The 18764-nt window shown below is 34.2% G+C and overlaps 2 protein-coding genes across 3 annotated transcripts in view; both read right to left on the reverse strand.

Moving 5' to 3' along the window:
• Positions 1 to 6672, reverse strand: part of LOC136041612 (actin-binding protein WASF3-like) — a 60956-nt gene extending 54284 nt beyond the window's left edge. The window contains exon 1 of one of the 2 annotated variants that reach the window (XM_065726321.1): positions 6549 to 6672. The gene's annotated coding sequence lies outside the window, so the exon portion shown is untranslated. The remainder of the gene's footprint in view (positions 1 to 6548) is intronic. The other variant, XM_065726322.1, reaches the window with a different exon arrangement.
• A 5715-nt stretch (positions 6673 to 12387) lies between these two features.
• Positions 12388 to 18764, reverse strand: part of LOC136041630 (carboxy-terminal kinesin 2-like) — a gene marked incomplete in the record, with an annotated part of 77489 nt that continues 71112 nt past the window's right edge. The window contains 2 exon segments of the mRNA XM_065726329.1: positions 12388 to 14852; positions 17278 to 17548. Coding sequence (XP_065582401.1) covers positions 14649 to 14852; positions 17278 to 17548 — 475 coding nt within the window.

The following is an 18764-nucleotide window of genomic DNA, read 5'->3' on the forward strand; positions in this document are numbered from 1 at the left end:
ATTACACATTTATTACACAAATATGACACTAAAATTTTTAATCTCCATTTGCAAGCCCTCTCCTGATTTTCTAGGACCATTGTTTTAATGCAATAACCCCTTAAAAATATGCACCTGTGATCTTTCTTCTAAGAAAATTTTCTCAGGCTTGCAGCTTTTAATGCATAAAATTAAACTTAATGTATTTCATATAGTCCTAATACTCCCTCTCGTAGTCCTAATACTCCCTCTTGCCTTGAATCAGAACAGTATCTTGCTAATATCATTTCTGATATTATCAGGGACTCTTGCAACCAACATGTGGTGATTCTTGGAGACTTCAATTTTCCTGATTATGATTGGGTTGATGGTTCTGGTTTTTCAGCCAAAGAACAGGAATCTCCATTTCTTACTTGTCTGTCTGAACATTCGCTGTTCCAAACTGTTGACCAACCTACACGGTATAGAGATGGTCAAGCATCCAACATACTGGACCTAGTTATTATTAATAATCCAGATTTGTGGATTAAAAATGAATTTCTTGCCCCTATTGGTAACAGTGATCATACTGCTATCCTCACAGAATTGCGCTTGTCTACTACTCAACCTCTTCCTAAACAACACAAATTTATTGATTACAGGCGTATCTCTGAGAGACTTGGTGACTTTGATTGGGATACCATATTCACTTCAGATATTGAAGAATCTTGGCAGAAATTCAAAGCTGTATTGCTAGTTTTTGAAAAAGCTCATACTGAAACATTTTGGAGGAGACAGGCAAGAACACTACCCTTCATGACTTGTCTAACTAGCAAACTACTGAATAGGAAGAATCAAACCTGGAAACACTTCAAAAAAAAGAAAACAGATGCAAACTACCAGAAGTATCAAAAGGCATGGAATGAGGCCACCAATTCCATCAAACAACTGAAGAAGAGACATGAAGAAAGGTTAGCTGAAAATATAAAAAATAATCCCAAGCTGTTTTGGCAGTATGCTTCTGTTAAATGTCGAAATAGGCACTCTGTCCCTGATTTGACTCATTATGGTCAGACAGTTTCAGACCCAGCTATTAAAGCCAAGATCCTAAATAACCAATTTGCATCAGCTTTTACATCAGAAACTGCTAGTAGGCTCCCGGCTCCCCCCCTCATATATTGTTACTCAACCAATGCCACCTCTTGAGCTGACTGAGGAGTCTGTTATAAAACAGCTTACTTTGTTGGATGTAAATAAATCTGCAGGGCCAGATGGCCTCCACCCCTGTCTCTTGCATGAGTGCAGAACAGAAATAGTATACCCACTCTCAAAACTCTTTAGACTATCTCTGGATAGCTCAATGCTTCCTGCTGAGTGGAAAGTGGCATATATTACCCCCATTCACAAAAAGGGAAGGAAAGATTCTGTGGAAAATTACCGGCCTATTAGTATTACCTCTGTTGTTGTTAAGCTTCTTGAATGTATTGTCAACAAAGCAGTTATTGAGCATCTTGATCGGAATCATCTTCTTAACAGCTCTCAACATGGTTTCCAATGCAACAGATCAGTTGACACTAATCTGCTTGAGTCATATGACTATATTACAAAACTACTGGAGTTGGGAATCCCTGTTGACATGATCCTCCTTGATTTTTCAAAAGCATTCAACAAAGTTTGTCATAGGAGACTTGAGCTTAAGCTACAATCTATTGGTTTGGAGGAAAAAATTCTTAAATGGATTCTGGATTTCTTGAGGAATTGTGTTCAGCGTGTAAGACTGTTTGATGCAGATGGCAATCTTATTCTATCCTCCTCTCAGAATGTTATCAGTGGGGTTCCACAGGGTAGTGTTCTTGGCCCCACCATGTTCAATATTTTCATAAATGATGCTCCTCTAGCACTTAAAAGCAGGATGACGTTATATGCTGATGATTCCAAGGTAATTGGTCCAGCTAGCACTCTTGAAGATACTTCCCAACTTCAAAATGACCTTGATCTCCTTAGTGTGTGGGCGAAATCTTGGCTGCTCACTTTCAATGTGTCAAAATGTCATGTTTTACACTTTGGGCACAAGAATATCAACACAACTTACTCTCTTTATGGTCAGCTCCTTTCTCCAGCATTGGAGGAACGTGACCTAGGAGTAATTGTTGACAATGATCTTAAATTTAGCACTCACACAAAGAAGGCAGCAGCATCAGCTAGCTCATCACTAGGGCTCATAAAAAGAACAATTTCCTCCCGTTCTCCTAAAATTCTGAGCCTTTTGTATAAAGGACTTGTTTGGCCAAGGCTTGAGACAGGCATGGTCCTTGCATCCCCCTTTTTCAAGAAAGATGCTAAAATTCTTGAAGATGTCCAGAGAAGAGCTACTAAGATGGTGAGTGGACTGCGTGGGCTCCCTTACCCTACAAGGCTCTGTAAGCTGAAACTCCCAACTCTTGTTTATAGAAGAAGACGGGGTGATGCCATTCTGGTTCATAAACTTATTAATACAAAGGCAGTTCCTGGTCTTCTTCCTCTGGCGTCTCAGGATTCTCATACAAGGGGACATAACTTCAAGTTATCCAGGCATTTCTCCTCAAAGCGGCAACGTGCCCATTTTCTTACCAACTGTGTTGCCAACCTCTAGAACAAATTACTGCCAGATACCATTGCTGCCTAAACCACAGACAGCTTTAAGAACCATCTTGACAACGAATGGTCAAAACAAGAATGGAAGTATAACTGGGAAGCACTCGATTCGGAATCAGCAACATCAAACCACTAGTCAATGTGTATTTATTCAACTATGTGTCATGTGTTATCAACTCTGGAGTTTCTACAAGGAAAAATCCTTATATTGCTCCAAGCTGCAATTTTAAGGTAATTTTTTAAGGTAATATATTTAGAGTCTATATACAAAGTCAATTCTTTTGATGTATTAAATGTTATCAAAACTATTGACACACTTTACTGAAAACACCAAACCAATACAATATTCCCTTAAGAGCAGAAAAATCCATAAGTACTCTCCAGAAAAAAGAGAGTAATTTATAAGGCTCTCAATGATTTTCTAACAGCCAAAACATCAACAACTTTAGTATGCAATCATGGTTCTCTAAAAAACTCATGATATCCCAGTTTTTCAGTAAAGCACTAGTTTTTACAATTCTACAAATATTGGCAGATATGACAAGTCAGCTTATTTGAGATAGTTTTACAGATATGTCTTGCACAAAGTGCAAAGCAACATTTTTGCTGGTTAAAAGTTTCTACTTCTATAAGAAAATATTTTTTTTTAAATTAATTTTGATTTTTTCTTAGATATACATAATACACATTACAAAAACATCTCTGGCTACTTAGGCAGTGGAACTAAGAAGTCAACATGATTTTCTGTTAAAATAGGGCTTTAAATATAGGTTGCACTTCTTTCCTATCTAGGTCTTTCCCAAAACAAACAACATAGTCTTCAAAAAGGACATTCAATTAATACTAACCATTCATTAGTACTTGATACTAAAATTCAAGTTTAGCTACTTTTTGCTATCTTGGGAAGGGGTTAGGTTAGGAAAATAGGACTTTCAGTAATGAATATAGGGCAAAAACATACTCTGGGAAGTTATTGCCAAGCTTCTATGCTAACCCTCTTCTGATTTCTATGTCTCAGAAATTTGCTTAATTGACAGATCAACACCTATTGATGTTTTGACAAACAAAATTTTACCTTAACTTTCAGTTATGAGTATTTCTCTCTGGTTTTAGTTCTGAAAATACAATTTCTGTTATTTGAGTAGAATTTTAAGCCTTATCAATTGGGTTTTTTCTAAATTTAGGAAATGCACATGTAGAACTTTGAAACCTCATAAGCTGGGATTAAGCAAAGCTGTAAAACTTAAAACAGTATCCTTGTACTTCATTTAAGCAAAAAATATGTTATGTAAGGTTTCACTTTTATAATACAAATATTTTTAAAGGTCATCAAAGGTCACTGCTCTCCACAGGGAGGAGTGGAGTAGGTAAAATTCTAGTTTAGCTACATCTTGCTATCTTGGAATGGGGTCAGGGTAGGAACATGAAAGTTTCATGGATGAGTCTAAACAATAGGGTATGTCCTGGGAAATTATTTTGAAGTAAATACCTCTCCTCCTTCTCCTTCTAGAGGGCCCTGACCTTGGTGACCATTAAAAAAATTTGTGTTATAAAAGTGAAACCTTGTAAAATATATCTTCTGCTTGAATTAATACAAGAAAACTGTTTCCAGCTTCACAACTTTGCTCAGTCCCAATTTGTGAGGTTTCAAAATCTGTAAACAGATTTCCTAAACTTAGAAAAAAAGGCCATTGACAAATAAGAGGAATTGCATTTTCAAAACTGTTTTTTATTTCCTTTACTGAAGACACCCTTTAGTTATAGGGCCAAAATATTCAGATAAGTTTTGTTTGTTCACTGTCTTGGAAAAAAAGTCCTCATTATTCTCTCTTCTGTATTTCTATCAAATTTTTAAGACTTGGAAGTCAGAAGAGGGCAAACATAGAAGCCTGACAGTACCTTCCCAGAGCATGTTTTGGTCCTGGATTCATCAATGAAAGTTTCATTTTCCTAACCTAGCCTCTTTTATAGCAAAAAGTGGCAAAATAGCAAAAAGTAGCTAAACTAGAGTTTTCCCCTTCTTTATAGGATAGCAAAAGTAGCTAAAGTAAAATTATACAATATAATCAAGATAAAGCCTTTGACAAATCTCAAAACCTGGCTACTAATATGGAAATTAAAGGTATATGAAGTGTGCCAAGATATAGAAGTGGGAGAAGGGAGGGATGTAAACAATATTATCCTAGGCACCACTAGCTTTGAGAACAGCTCTGATTGCTTTTAAATAACAAATTTTGGTAAAATTCTAGTTGATTGACTTTTGGCTATCTCAGAGAGAGGTTAGGTTAGGAAAATGAAACTTTCAGGGATGGGTCTAAAGGCTAAATTATGTCTGGGAAGTTATTGTGAAGTACCCACCTCTACTCCTTCTCCCTCTAGAGGACCCTGAAATTTGCCCACATGATAGGTCTATACCTATTGAAATTTTGACAAAACAACATTTTACCTTAATTTTCAGTTACCAGTTGTCTTTTCTCTGCCTTTAGTTCTGAAAATGTAATTCCTGTTATTTGAGTAGAATTCTGAGCCATATAGCCTATGCATTTATGGTTTTTGGTAAAATTTTTGTTAATTGACTTCTTGCTATCTCAGAAAGGGTATAGGTTAGGAAAATGAAACTTTCAGGGATGGGTCTACAGGCTAAAGTATGTCCTGGGAAGGTATTCTAAAGTATCCACCTCTACTCCTTCTCCCTCTAGAGGGCCCTGAAATTTGTCTACATGACAGGTCTATACCTATTGAAATTTTGACAAAACAACATTTTACCTTAATATTCAGTTACTTGTTGCTTTTTCTATGCCTTTTATTCTGAAAATGCAATTCCTGTTATTTGAGAAGAATTTTGAGCCATATCAATGTTCTTTTTTCAAAATTTAGGAAATGTATTTGCATATAATTGAAACCTTATAAAATGGAATTGAGCAAAGGTATGAAGCTGAAAACATATTTTGTTGTACTTCAATTAAGCAGAAGATCTATTTTGCAAGATTTCACTTTTTTAACACACATATTTTTAAAGGTCATCAAAGGTCAGGGCCCTCTAGAGGGAGAAGGAGTAGAGGTAGTTGCTTCAAAATACCTTCCCAGGACATACTTTAGTCTGTAGATTCATCCCTGAAAGTTTCATTTTCCTAACCTAAACTCTTTCAGATATAGGCTAGCAAGAAGTCAATTAACTAGAATTTTGCCTGTTTTTTTTTTCAAAATTTAAGAAACTTTGAAACCTTGAAATTTTAAATTGAGATTGAGCAAAGTTGTGATGCTGAAAACAATTTTGTTGTAGCTTATTCAAGCAGAAGATCTATTTTGCAAGGTTTCACTTTTATAACATACATATTTTTAGAGGTCATAAAAGGCCAAGGCCCTCTAGAGGGAGAAGTAGTGAAGGTGGGTACTTCAGAATAGCTTCCTTGGATATACTTTAGCCTTTAGACTCATCCCTGAAAGTTTCATCTTCCTAACACAACCCCTTTCCAAGATAGCCCAAAGTCAATCAACTAGAATTTTACCTAAAGTTCTTTATTTGCTCTAAATTTTCAATAATATTATGATGCTATAAAGTAGGCCTATGCCAACAGAATGGGCTAAGATAAACTAATGGCTAAAAGAAATGTATTCACTGATGCAGAAATGAAAAGTAGAAAATATTTATCTTATAGTTTACTGCCTAGAGATACATCTAGTCCTATTAAGGGGAAGGATATAGGCCTAGTATAATTGTCATGAAAACAGTAATATCTGAAAAGAAGGTTGAATCAACTATATTTAGTCTCTCAAACTACCTGTGTTCTTCTGAGTGAATTTTGGAACACCACCCCATACCCTAATTTGGGCTGTAGCCTATGCTGTATCATTTCCAGAAGGTTTAATAGCCTATTCACAGAAAAACAGCTGTCTAGAGTTAGCCTAGAACTAAAATGCACTATCTTTAATTTTTCAAAAATTATACAACAAACCTGATCTCTTCCTCAGTAACAAAATTCGTTAAAAATTAAGTTGGGGGCATTTTATTCTCAAATTAGCAAATATAAACATGGATCAAGTTTTTGTATTTCATTCTTTCTTCGATTTACTTGCAGCGTTGCCGCTCATCCGAAGAAAATCAATGGAATTATCGTATCCAGCAAAGAGAAGCAGTTTGGCCTTAGTTATTATTTATTGACTCGAATAGTCTAAATTAAAATAGCTGAACTTTTTTTTGAATTGTTTAGATTTGTTTATTGTTCATGTGTAAAACCAAATTTAATATAATAGCAAATACACTTTATAATACTCTGCTTATAATAAATAAAAATGACTAATAAGCGAAAAGCTGCTGCTACCTCACAAAATGGGAAAATAGCACTGATAAGGAAACTCCTCATTGAAACGTTCCAACAACTCGAGTTGGGCTTTTGTTGCTACATCAATGAGATTATTATTAAATGATGAGCAACAATGATATACTCTAAGACTTGGTTTTCAAGCTTATTTTGTCACCTTTTCATTAATTTCCAGTTGAAAGACAGTAGGATATTTATGACAATTAGATCTTAAGCAATTCTAAAAGAGGCAACGGTAATTAAAAACTACTAGCGATAATTATAATGCAGGCTATGGTGACTCCATTAAAAAGTAAAAAATTTGAATTAAAACATGAGTCAAAATTCAGTCCACACCTTTTTGCTTTTCGATGTACCTAATGAGGTAAGAATAAAACAGTTTAGGGTTAAGCAAAGTCTCCAAATGCAAGACAATGCTGGTGTTTTTACACTAGTGCCAGTTTCCACTCCCAAAAGCTTTCTTTACTCTTTGTGCCAGCATTTAATGATTTCAAAAATAGCTACATTTTTACTGCTGCACTTTAAATACAAAATTTGCTTATTGTCGTAAAGGCAGAATCGGGATGTGGAAGCACTTTTGCCGTCTTCTATTTAACACCTCTTTTACTATACAATTACTAACTTATATATTTGTATTCGTTCCTTAATTATTTCAGCCCTAAATCTGCTGCAGCTTTTTCTACTCTTGGTAAAAGTCAGTGATTCAAGATCTTTCCCTGTTAGTTTCACTAAAACTACTTAAAAAAATTGATATTAATTAAAATGGCATCAATGGTTGGAGGATTAAATGCTAATGAAGACATTTTGGGTGTTATCACAATGAAATGGTATTCGGTGTCACATAATTACACAAGTTATATGTATTTAAAAATCTTCGTTCAGAAAATCAAAAAATACAAAGTTATTAAGCTTTTAAGGGAAAATTTTCTCTCAATATTTTGCACCATCTAAAAATTGATTAAATTCATTGATTTGATGGAATAATATCCAAAAGTTATTTCAAAATCCAAATGATTTTAAGCTTTAAGCAGCATCAAGTTTTAAAATACAGTATACGAATTCGCAGACAATTTCAAATTTTTAGTCTAAGGTGTTAGTATGCTTCCACCTTCTAATAGTTTGATGGTAGTTACAGGCAATGAGGCTCGATCTTCCGTCCCTGGGCAGCAGAGGAAATCCGGCAGCGCACCTCAAAGCGGTGGAAGGGTGTAAACACCACTGAGCTCCACGCCGAGCGATTTGGTGGCCAACGCGCTCCGGGTGACCCGCAAGACTGGGGACCTTGCGGTCAACTCTATTCCCAAGAAACATTGATGGATCTGAGACCTAGAAGAAAAGTTGTAACAACTACGGCGTCCCCGGCAAGCGACGCGGCCCCCGTATTGGCGCGGGTGTCGAGAAGTAAACTAGCCAACCATACTACGGCGTTCCCGGCAGGCGACGCGACTTTGAATATGGCGGCGAAGTCGAAAAATCTTTTCTACGCCATAAATCTAGGAAAACCTACCACAGTCATTAAACAGGCAAAATCCAGAATAAATGTTGGCCGGGTGCGAAACATGGTCGGCAAAACTACAACAAGAGAATACACTTAAGGTGTTTGAGCATACTTGTCTACGAAGAATTCTCAGAGTACAGCTACGTGACCGTATATCCAACGTGAATATACGTCGAATGTGCAATATTCAGAGAGATGTTGTGCTCACTATCAAAGAACGCCGTTTGAAATGGTTGGGCCATGTATTGCGGAAACCGCCAGAGTACCTGCCTCGCCAAATACTTCTAGTTGAGCCTATTAGCTACTGGAAGAAACGCCAAGGAGGACAGAGGAAGAACTGGTGGAACCTGGCCAAGTCAGACCTTGAACCAATAGGGGGTTTCAGAAAATTTGGTCACAGATGGTCAACACAGTGGCTCGCCTTTGCAGAGCAGCTGGCACAAGATCGATCAACATGGTCCAAGAAGGTCTCTAAGATCATCGATGCCGGGCGAGGTGGAAACGCCTGATTCCCGCCACAAGTACAAGTAAGTAGCACCTTCTAATAGTTTATTCTAATAATTCCAGTGTACGCGAATACATGCAAAGAGTTCATGAGAAACTATTTTGTCGTAGTTGTTGCTGAATCCCTAATGACACCAAAGAAAATGTCTCTCAGGACTCCAAAAACTAGAGACAGAACAAACAAAGAAGTAGACTATTAGAAACACTTTGTTCAATACCCCTGTATAGGAAACAAGCTGTCCCTTGGCTTGCATAACGAGGAAAATATGTTGGCTTGAAAAACAAGAAAAGTGGCTTCAAGTACAATATTCTGGATCGACGGCATCGTTTTCTCTTTTTTTTTTCCGTGCAGCTAGTTGGGTATTGATAAATCATGGAGAGCTGTTTAATGGCTCGTTTGAAAGGAAATTGCTATATTTACTTCCCTTTATAATTAAAGAAAGAAAATTAATTTCAAAATAGAATCATTTTTTTTTTACAAAAAACTGCATTTTGTACAAGACTGTGGTAGCAAATGTTATTAACATCATCTTGCATATGAATCGAAACAGTATTTTTAACATCACAAGAAGCATGTGGATTTAATTGTATAAAATGCAGTAATTCTTTTAAGATTTTAAGAAAAATCTGATTGATGAATTGAAACTAGAGTAATTTCTGAAAGTTTTAAATAAAATAATTTTATTTTGTCTCTCAATTCAATGTTATAATTGCATCCTGGAACCAAACTTTTTTTGGCTTAATTCCTAAATTGAGCATTTGAATAGTTATTTCCATAGCAAAAAAGAAAATTTCGAAATAAATTTAATTTTATTTTAGTTCTCTGTTCAGGATCGCTAATGTTATAATGTAAACTGCAAAAATATTTATGATGTCCGAGCAATAATTTTAATTTTCTAATTCAAACAGGAAAAATAATTTTGTTTGTTTAAAATTAGTTTGTTTTTGTTAGGTTCTAACTTCTCGGCGCGGGATTTTATGAGTATAACTTTAAACATTGAATAGATATGGCAATAATAAAGAATGAACTTTAGCCCATAATAACTGAGATATTCAATATAAAAGCAGCTTGGTATTTTGGAAGCACGTTGGTCCATAATACAGGTTTCAGCGGTAGCTAGTATCCTAGAAAGGGACGATCACGCCCAATACTAAAAAATACAATAGACCATAACTCCTGAAAATAGTGTCAGATTAAAACAAAAAGCACACTATTAGAACCACTTTATCCAAAACCTCTACAAATGAAACTTACCGTCGCTTGGCTTGAATAACAAGGAAAATCTATTGGGTTGAAATAAAAGAAAATTTGCTTGAACTACAATATTCTGTATATACGGCATATTTTTCCCCTTTCTTTCTCCTCAGCTAGCAGGGCACTGGAACATCACATACAGCTGTTTAATGGCTCATTTTAAAGGAAATGGATGTATTTAAAAACTTTTGTAATTAACAAAATAACCTTAAAAATAGAATCATTAAACTGCAATTTTGTTTAATAATTGTTAATAGTATAGTTGTTTAATAGTTGTTAGTAGTAGTAACAGAAAATCATTTTGCATACCAAGATTAAAATAGATTTATAGTAAAGTTAGCGTAAAGAGCAAGGTATTGGCGAGGGGCTGACTCCCTTCATATATAGAATCATTTCCGTTCGTTTTAAGTTTTACGGTTGCTCCTTAATTTCGGTTGAAAAAACTTTAAAATTAAGATTTTTTTAAAATTACTTTTGTCTTTATTCAGTTACCCTTCTTTACTGGATGTTATTATCCTCGTTTCTCACTTCTTTCGTCTTGTTAAAAATTACTTTCGTCTTCACTCAGTTACCCTTCTTTACTGGCTATTATTATCTTCGTTGCTCTCTTCTTTACAATTCTTTTGTCTTGTTAATATTGAAAGCTTAAAAATCAAAACTGAATGCTTAAAAAACTGAAAAAAATATAATAAAGATCACATCTCCTTTAAAAGTGCGTATTCCACGTACAAAATCTCATGAAAATTGTCAACTCTATGCTTGCTAAGTTAGTAATATAGATAAATCCTACACCATTATAGGTAAATACCATAAAGTCGTATCACGTGAATTATATTGTAATTTAAATATCGTCACCTCAAAAGAAAAAATCAACCAACAAAATTCTACAAAAGATCAACCAACAAATAAGGGAAATATCGGGTAAAAAGTTGAGCTGCAGATTAAAATTGAACAAAATTGACGGCGAAGTCAGTTCATAAACACATGAATTTTTATAAGTAAGTTTTCCTTTTTCAATTCTAAATGAAAATTTGATGTCATTTTCAAATTTCATAAAAAATTGCCAACTCTACGTTTTGTTAAATTAGTAATATAGATAAATACTGCATTATTATAAGTAAATACCATACGGTCATATGCATGATTAAATATTGTTATTTAAATATCGTTAGCTAAAAAAAAAATCAGGGCGAAAAAATAAAATAATGGACTACAAATCTTTAAAATACATATATAAAATTAAATTGCGTCATCCAACATCGTGGCTTCATTCTACGATATAAAAAAGGCTTTTTTTACGTTTCATTTAACTAAGAGCCGTAAAGAGTAACACCAAAACTCACGACGAACAGAAAAATATGTGGTATATTAATGAAATTACTTCCCCCTCTATGCACTGAACTCTGAAAAGTACCTCCTTGAAAGCGCTTTAGAAAGCAATTAAAACAGCCAGTAGGTCATCAATACATTTTATCTACCAATAGTCATCAAAATTATGCAATTGAGATTTTTATAAAGTGGCTCTTAGGCTCGATCATTCATTGATATAAAAACAAAAATCATTCCTTTTTACCCGAAAATACTAAAATACCCTTTTCTGATTTTAAAATATAATTCAGACATAATATTCTTTCCTTACCTGAAATAACCCACTAAAAGCAGTTTCACCAGGGTACAAGCGGTTCGAATTGTCCACAAGGCAGCTTCACCTGTTTGTCATTTATTTCCCGTTAATATTTTCTGTTTTTGGCATTTTTATTGGACTGCAATGGACTTTGCAGTCCTTTTTTTGGCGTTTTTCAATTTTATTTTTGTCTTCATAACTACTGTCTTTTTTGTTTCTCCTTGGGATGATTTATTATTATTTAAGAATTAACGACGCTTCTTGACTACTAAGGTCCCTGCGTCGGCCCTGCAGTGCATTCCTGCAGCGTGATTCGATCTCTGGGTCCCGTATTACCAAGCTAAGGTCAAATCCACTGCGCCACCACAGGACTATATACCTGGGATGATTTCAGTTTAATGGGAGTGATTTTTCAAAATTTCTGCCCTTTCTCGAGTGCTGCTCTGTGTTGGCTAAAGCGGAATTTTTTTTTTATTATAACAATTGTGTAAATAAAAATTAACCTTAGCTTTCCTTTTCTTGACTTTCCCTAACCTGACATAATGAATTATTCTTTCTTCTATCCAAATAAAATTTAAAAAGGCTGTGAAAATACAAGATAAAACTTTATTTCTGTTTAAAACCAATACAATAATACAAAAAAGTCTTATAATCCTAAAATAACACTATTTCCTAAATAGACTGATAATCCTACGAATTTTTTCCCAAAAATACGAGAATGTTAAGTACATGTTTTTCGAACAAAATTTTTTCGGATTATGATAGTCAAAAGTACCAATAATTATAGGCGATAACGCAGCAATTATTATGGTGGCACCAAAATTATGTTCTGTGAAAAATAAATTACGGAGTTTTAGCGACTGATGCCGAAATTAGGACCGTACTTACGAGCGAAGGTAAAGGGGGTTGTCCTGCAAAATTAAAAAAAAAAAACTACGGAAGGTTATAACTTATACTACATATAATTGCCCTTCACTTTTTATTACATAAATATTTTACTCATATCTTGGCCCTTTCTCTCAGTATTGGAAAAAACATACCCACATCAGAGTTTCGTTTGTTTGTTAAAATCTAATGTAAATAGCAATATTAACACAATAATAAGAAAATGACAACACTGCTCTAAAATAGTGTCATAAAAATTATTAAAATACAGGAGGATATTCGAAACTTAAGACACATTCAGAATCAGTCAACCATTTAAATTTGTAAAGAGAGGTTATAAAGCATTTTTATCGTGTCTAGAACACAAATGATCATTAGCATATGAAGGCAGGTTAAGCTCCCCAACTACTCAGAATTGGGCCAGCTCTCTGTGAAATTTTCTAACATTTCGTTAATGAACGAGGTCACTCCCAGAATAAGCTCCTATTATTGTTCTATGTAATTGCAAGGGAAAATGTGCCCAATGACCGTAAAATTCAATCTAATCCTGGGATCAAACGCCCTTTTTATGTTTCACCAGAAAAATCTCATAAACTTTCATTGATGTTTCACGGTTCGACTTGAAAAACAAAACTTTACCCCAAGGTTGTCACTCAGTGAAAAAATCGCTCGATTTTACTAATTTTATGGATGATTTGCTGATTTTCTTTATGATTTAATAAATTAGTGATTTATATGCAGAATTAATGATTTTTTTTATCTAGGCAGCATAAAAAAGCACTAATAATCCCTATATAAAGTATAGAAATAGTGATATCACTAGGGGTAGCAACCCTGCTTTACCCTAACTAGGAATTCAATATAAGGTCAAACCCTAATCAAGATTATCGAAACACCTATAAGAATGGAAGAGCTAATTTTGAATTGTCTCCAAGTGGTTTTTGGTGAAAAGCAATAAAAGTGTTCTGAACCAATGCAACAGCCTAAACACAATTGGAATACAGCTATCTTTGCGTTTGGACACAATATTTACGTCAGGTGGAAGTATCATATTATTACCCCCCCCCCAAATAAATTTTTTTTATCAAGATGTAATTCCAAAATCAGTGAATTTCAATCTTCTATACAAACTTAAAAAGTAACAGAAGTAAAACTTGCGTTTCAATTTGATAAATGGCATTCAATTGCATCATTACGAGTCAGACAAAAATAACAATCAAATGCTTAGATTAAGTTTTTTTTTAACAAAGAAAAAAAACACTGCTACGCCACCAAACATCATGCGGCGAGCTTTAGTCTGAAGCAATCTAGTTTTGAATCACCTGAAGAGCAAAATAGTTTATTACTCGAAGATAAATTTAAATTTAGTCACATATAGACAACTAAGAAAAACAACAACAAAAAACATTACTATTCTAGATTTGAATACGGAATAATATAAAAAAAATGGCTCATTTAATTACTAAGTTTATACTTCAAAAGTTTTGTAATTATTGATTGTCGGCTTAATTGCCGTGCCAACAAGAAATGTGGCGGTGTTGCAGTGTCAATTTGGTTAAGGAAAGAAGAAAGGTTACTGCAGAATGCTTCTCAAACGTTTTGACTTTACTGAATGTAAAGTCAAAATTTTTGACTTTTGGAATGCGTTAACATATATTATCCTCATAATAACACAAACCACTAAAAAAAAAAAAAAAAAAAAAAAAAAAAAAAAAAAAAAAAAAAAAAAAAAAAAAAAAAACTAATATTAATTAGCATTTAAGAAAAGTCACTTTGACAAGAATAGCGTCCTCATAAAAGATTTCGAATGAAAAGACTTCAGTGTGGCGCAGCAGTGCTGACATTAATGCCTACAATGTTAGCATGCAAATGTAAAATGAACATAAAAAGACTGTCTATCCTGTGTAAGCACTTTAACATTAAAAATTACTACCTACCAAGCACAAGTAACATCATTAAAAGAAGCAATTAAACTTTAGTTTTCTTAGAAGTTGCAACTCCAATATGACAGTTGTGCACTTTGGCAGCAAAATTCAGGGAATTCAGACTCTCATTGCCGTTCTTCTCCAACGGTGAAATGTTGACAAACATAAGAGTTTTTGAGTTTCCGCCCCCAAGGGAATTCATGAGTGCATGGGTCAGCTTGGAATCCCGGTAGGGAATATGCTCTTTCTATAATAAAAAGAGTAGTATTACCAAAACATGCTATCCACGAAGTTATACCCGTGTTATACACGAATAATAATAATAATAATAATAAAAAAAAAAAAAAAAAAAAAAAAAAAAAACACTCAATAGCATGTTATTTCCCCACCTACATTGTCGATAATCAAGCGATGATATTGTCACCGGAAGTGCGTTAAGTATAGGAAGAAGATGATCACGTCAAGATTAGTTTGTCATCTAAAGTGTGCTTTTGCGCATTCGACAGTGCAGAGGTATAAACATTCTAGTTGTGGTTTCGTGTTGAAAGAAAAAGCCAAATGCTTTGTTCACTCTCTTAGAATTAAACGATTTGCAGCACCCGAAGGGTCACTTTCAAAATTTTAAAAGCCGACGAACCATTTCATTTAAAAAGACTATAGAAAAAGTACCGGTATGGGCATTAATATTTATTTGGAATGGTCTGACAAATCATATCACCAACTTTCTGAGTGACTATTACCTAAGGTATATATTCGACACTGTCAAAACTGGGGTGTTTTTTTTTCATTCTTATTCTTTATTTATTATTTTATAATATTATAAAATATTTATCTATTATCTTTATTTATTATTTATTATGGTGTTTTTTTCTTTTTTGTTCTATTTCTCATCGTAATTCGACGTCTCGGATGGAGGGGGGCTGAGAAAGGATAGAATATCTTTTCTTCTAGCCTGTGAGACAGACACATTTCAAATGTCGAAACCACTCACTGTACGAAAGCCTACACAACCACGCTATTACAACGGAAAAAAAAATCCGAGCTCACAACTTGTCGTTCAAACTAAATCATAGATGGCGACAGAGTTTATGATCTCGGTTAATAGTGGCTTGAAAAATGAAAAGCAAAATCACTCGTTGTTGGATAACTGCATTGTATATAATAGCCCATCACCATTAGAACGCGTAAGTTTATTTTTCCCCTCGATATTACAACCTTTAGACAAAAATATTGGTCAAAATCTAACAATTCGATGCCACAGAAAAACTTTTATGTTATGTAGCTTCGAATGAAAAAATGTAGCAGCTTCGACAGTTTTGATTACTATAATCATTATGGATAATCCTTGCAAAAATGTCAATCTTACCTTTTGTTACAACCTTTTTTTATAGAAAGGCTGAATTAAGGGAACCGAAGACTTAGAATAGCTATTAGAGCCACTGAAACATACAAATTCTGACATATGGTGTGGACTTCTTCCTATTCATTAAAAAAAAAAAAAACCTGACACAGGTTATGGACTTCTACCCAAGGACTTAAACCTATCCTCAAGCGCTGAATAGTTAGCACTTGGAGATGATATTTAAGTTTACGATGAAATTGATGTCCATGATGCCCTACTGATGTTGAATTAATGGATATTGCATCTCTGAATGAGGAAGAAGGAAATCGGCCTATTTCAATGAAATCAAGTGACACAGGGATATCTTTAACTGCCATACTCTCACAGGACCTCACAAGATTAAAACAATTTCAATTAGGCTCTCACAGCTATTGAAGATTCCAAAATCTTTAAATCATCTTTCCCTAAAAAAAATTGCATTTTTTCTTTCAAAACTTACATTACAGATTCTTCATATGTAAGCAGAAAACATGAACAACAACTTTACACATACCCTAAAATAGAAATTACAAATATTATTATTAATAAAAATTAATATTAATGACTCCAAAAATATTAAAAAAAAAAAATATTAATGTTAATGACTCCAGCCTATTGAATTTTTTTCCTTCATCCCATTTGATTAATTGAACTTAGGTAGTTTTAACTATATCTCTCGTCCCTTGAGTTTAACATTATCGAGAATCAAACCGATAATTAATTTTGAAACTTTATATTTGCATATTTCTAGTTATAAGGTAGTTATGTAATTACGACCATTATTTTGCCAACATTTGCAAAATAGTTCCGATACTAAATTGCTAGTTTATCGTTTGTGTTTTTTTTTTTATACTAAAACTGAAATAGACGGACTTGTATATTTTATTTACACTCTGTCAACAGACTTTGAGCGACAGATTTACGGCATAAAGGTTTTTTTTACTTTCTTTTGTAAAAAATGCAGTTCTCCAGCCGAATTGGTTTACGAAAGAAACCTAGTAAGCAGGGTAAAAAAAAACAACAAAAAACAACAACTTAGACACCGAAAAAAAAGAAACTATTTTCCTTTTTTTTCAGGGAAAACAATTAATTGCATATACCGTTCCTTTGATGTTACAGTTGTCCTTGAATTTCCCAAATTCCAGAAAATATAATAAATATAGGCTAAATAAATAAAATAAATGAAAAAAACTATCTTGAACTTTCCACTATAACATCGATAACGCTTCCGAGTCCAGGCAAGGTGAAAAAAAGAAGATAAATAGAGAATAAACTATTTAAGATGTAATACCTTTCCTGCAACAGCAGCAATAACGTTTCCAAGTTGAGCCAAAGACTTATTGATATTCTGCGTTTCTACCAGTCTATCTCCAGAACTCAGACTTTCTTTGAGCCTCTCAGACCCTGCTAAATCAACTAAACTAAGAATGCCTTGAGTTTTTTCGCTTGTAGCTGAGTTGTCACCAACAATCTTCAATTGAAATATTGAGTGCGAGCGTGAGCTCCTTTCATTGCATGCAGTAGACGCCACTGCTCGCTGCTTCTGTGCCATGCTCAATAATCTTTAAAGATACAAGAGATTTACTGTGCAAATTCAAAGGTTTTTATATGACTTTTTTAGATACCTAAAATTTAGATTCTAGGTCCTCAAACAGAGGAAGCCCCATCATTTTTTTAAAATCAACTTTTAAACAGTTTGTGGTATTGAACTGTAAGCAGGGAGCGACTCGGCCCAATAGTAACCAAAACTCTAAAGCACGGAATTTTGTTAGCAATTGATATATAAAAACAATTGTCTTTTTCTGCTAATTCCAAATATATAAAGTTAATTAACTTTAATGTTACCCATCAAAAGCTACGAACACAAAAAATTTATCTGACTTTTGAGAAGGAGGGAAACGCCCCCAAAAGTCAAGTCATCTTAACGAAAATAATACCATCAGATTCAACATATCAGAGAGTCCTACTGTAGAGGATACAAGCTCCAATCAACAAAAATGTAGAATTTTGTATTTTTCACAGATGCGTGTTTATTTATTTATTTTTTTCCAGGCGTGGTCATATCAAACCAATTGTACTAGAAGTTCGGGAAGGATTTCATTCAAACGGAAGTAAGAAGTTCTAGTGCCCTTTGTATGTGACCAAAAAGATTAGAAGGCATCTAGCCCCCCTCCCGCGCCCAGTTGTTCCCAAAAGACATCCGATCAAAATTTAAAGATTACCATTTAGTTCAGCATAGCTGAAAGATTCAATGACTATGCTTATGACGATGACATGGCCCTCCCTAATCCCCAAGGAAAGGGCTGTACGTTACACAATTTGCTCATGCTTTTCACTTATGATATGTGTTATTGGGAAATATACATAAATTTTTCAGGGTAAATCCAATATCCTAATCTTGGTTTACAGACTTATCTTCCTATTCTTCCAAACTTTTTGTAACTGTGAAAAAAACACCCTGAGCCTTGGCTCTTCTACTTTTAACATCTTCACTGCTCCCACCGTCTTTACTAATAATACTATCAAGGTAAGAGAAGCTGCCCACCGGATCAATCTATTCGTTACCCAACGTCACCTTTTCATCTTTATTTATTCCTAGCCTTAGTGACGTAGTCTTCTTAAAATTAATTTTCAAACCTATTCTAGCACCCTGAACTCACAAAACATCTAAAAGTTCATTCATTTTGTTCACACTTTCATCTAGGATGCTTAAATCAAAAGCATAATCTAAGTCCAAGAGAATATTTCCTCCCCATTTGATTCCGTGGTCTGCCATTG

The sequence above is a fragment of the Artemia franciscana genome, chromosome 2 (assembly GCF_032884065.1).
Source record: "Artemia franciscana chromosome 2, ASM3288406v1, whole genome shotgun sequence".
NCBI classification, from domain to species: domain Eukaryota; kingdom Metazoa; phylum Arthropoda; class Branchiopoda; order Anostraca; family Artemiidae; genus Artemia; species Artemia franciscana.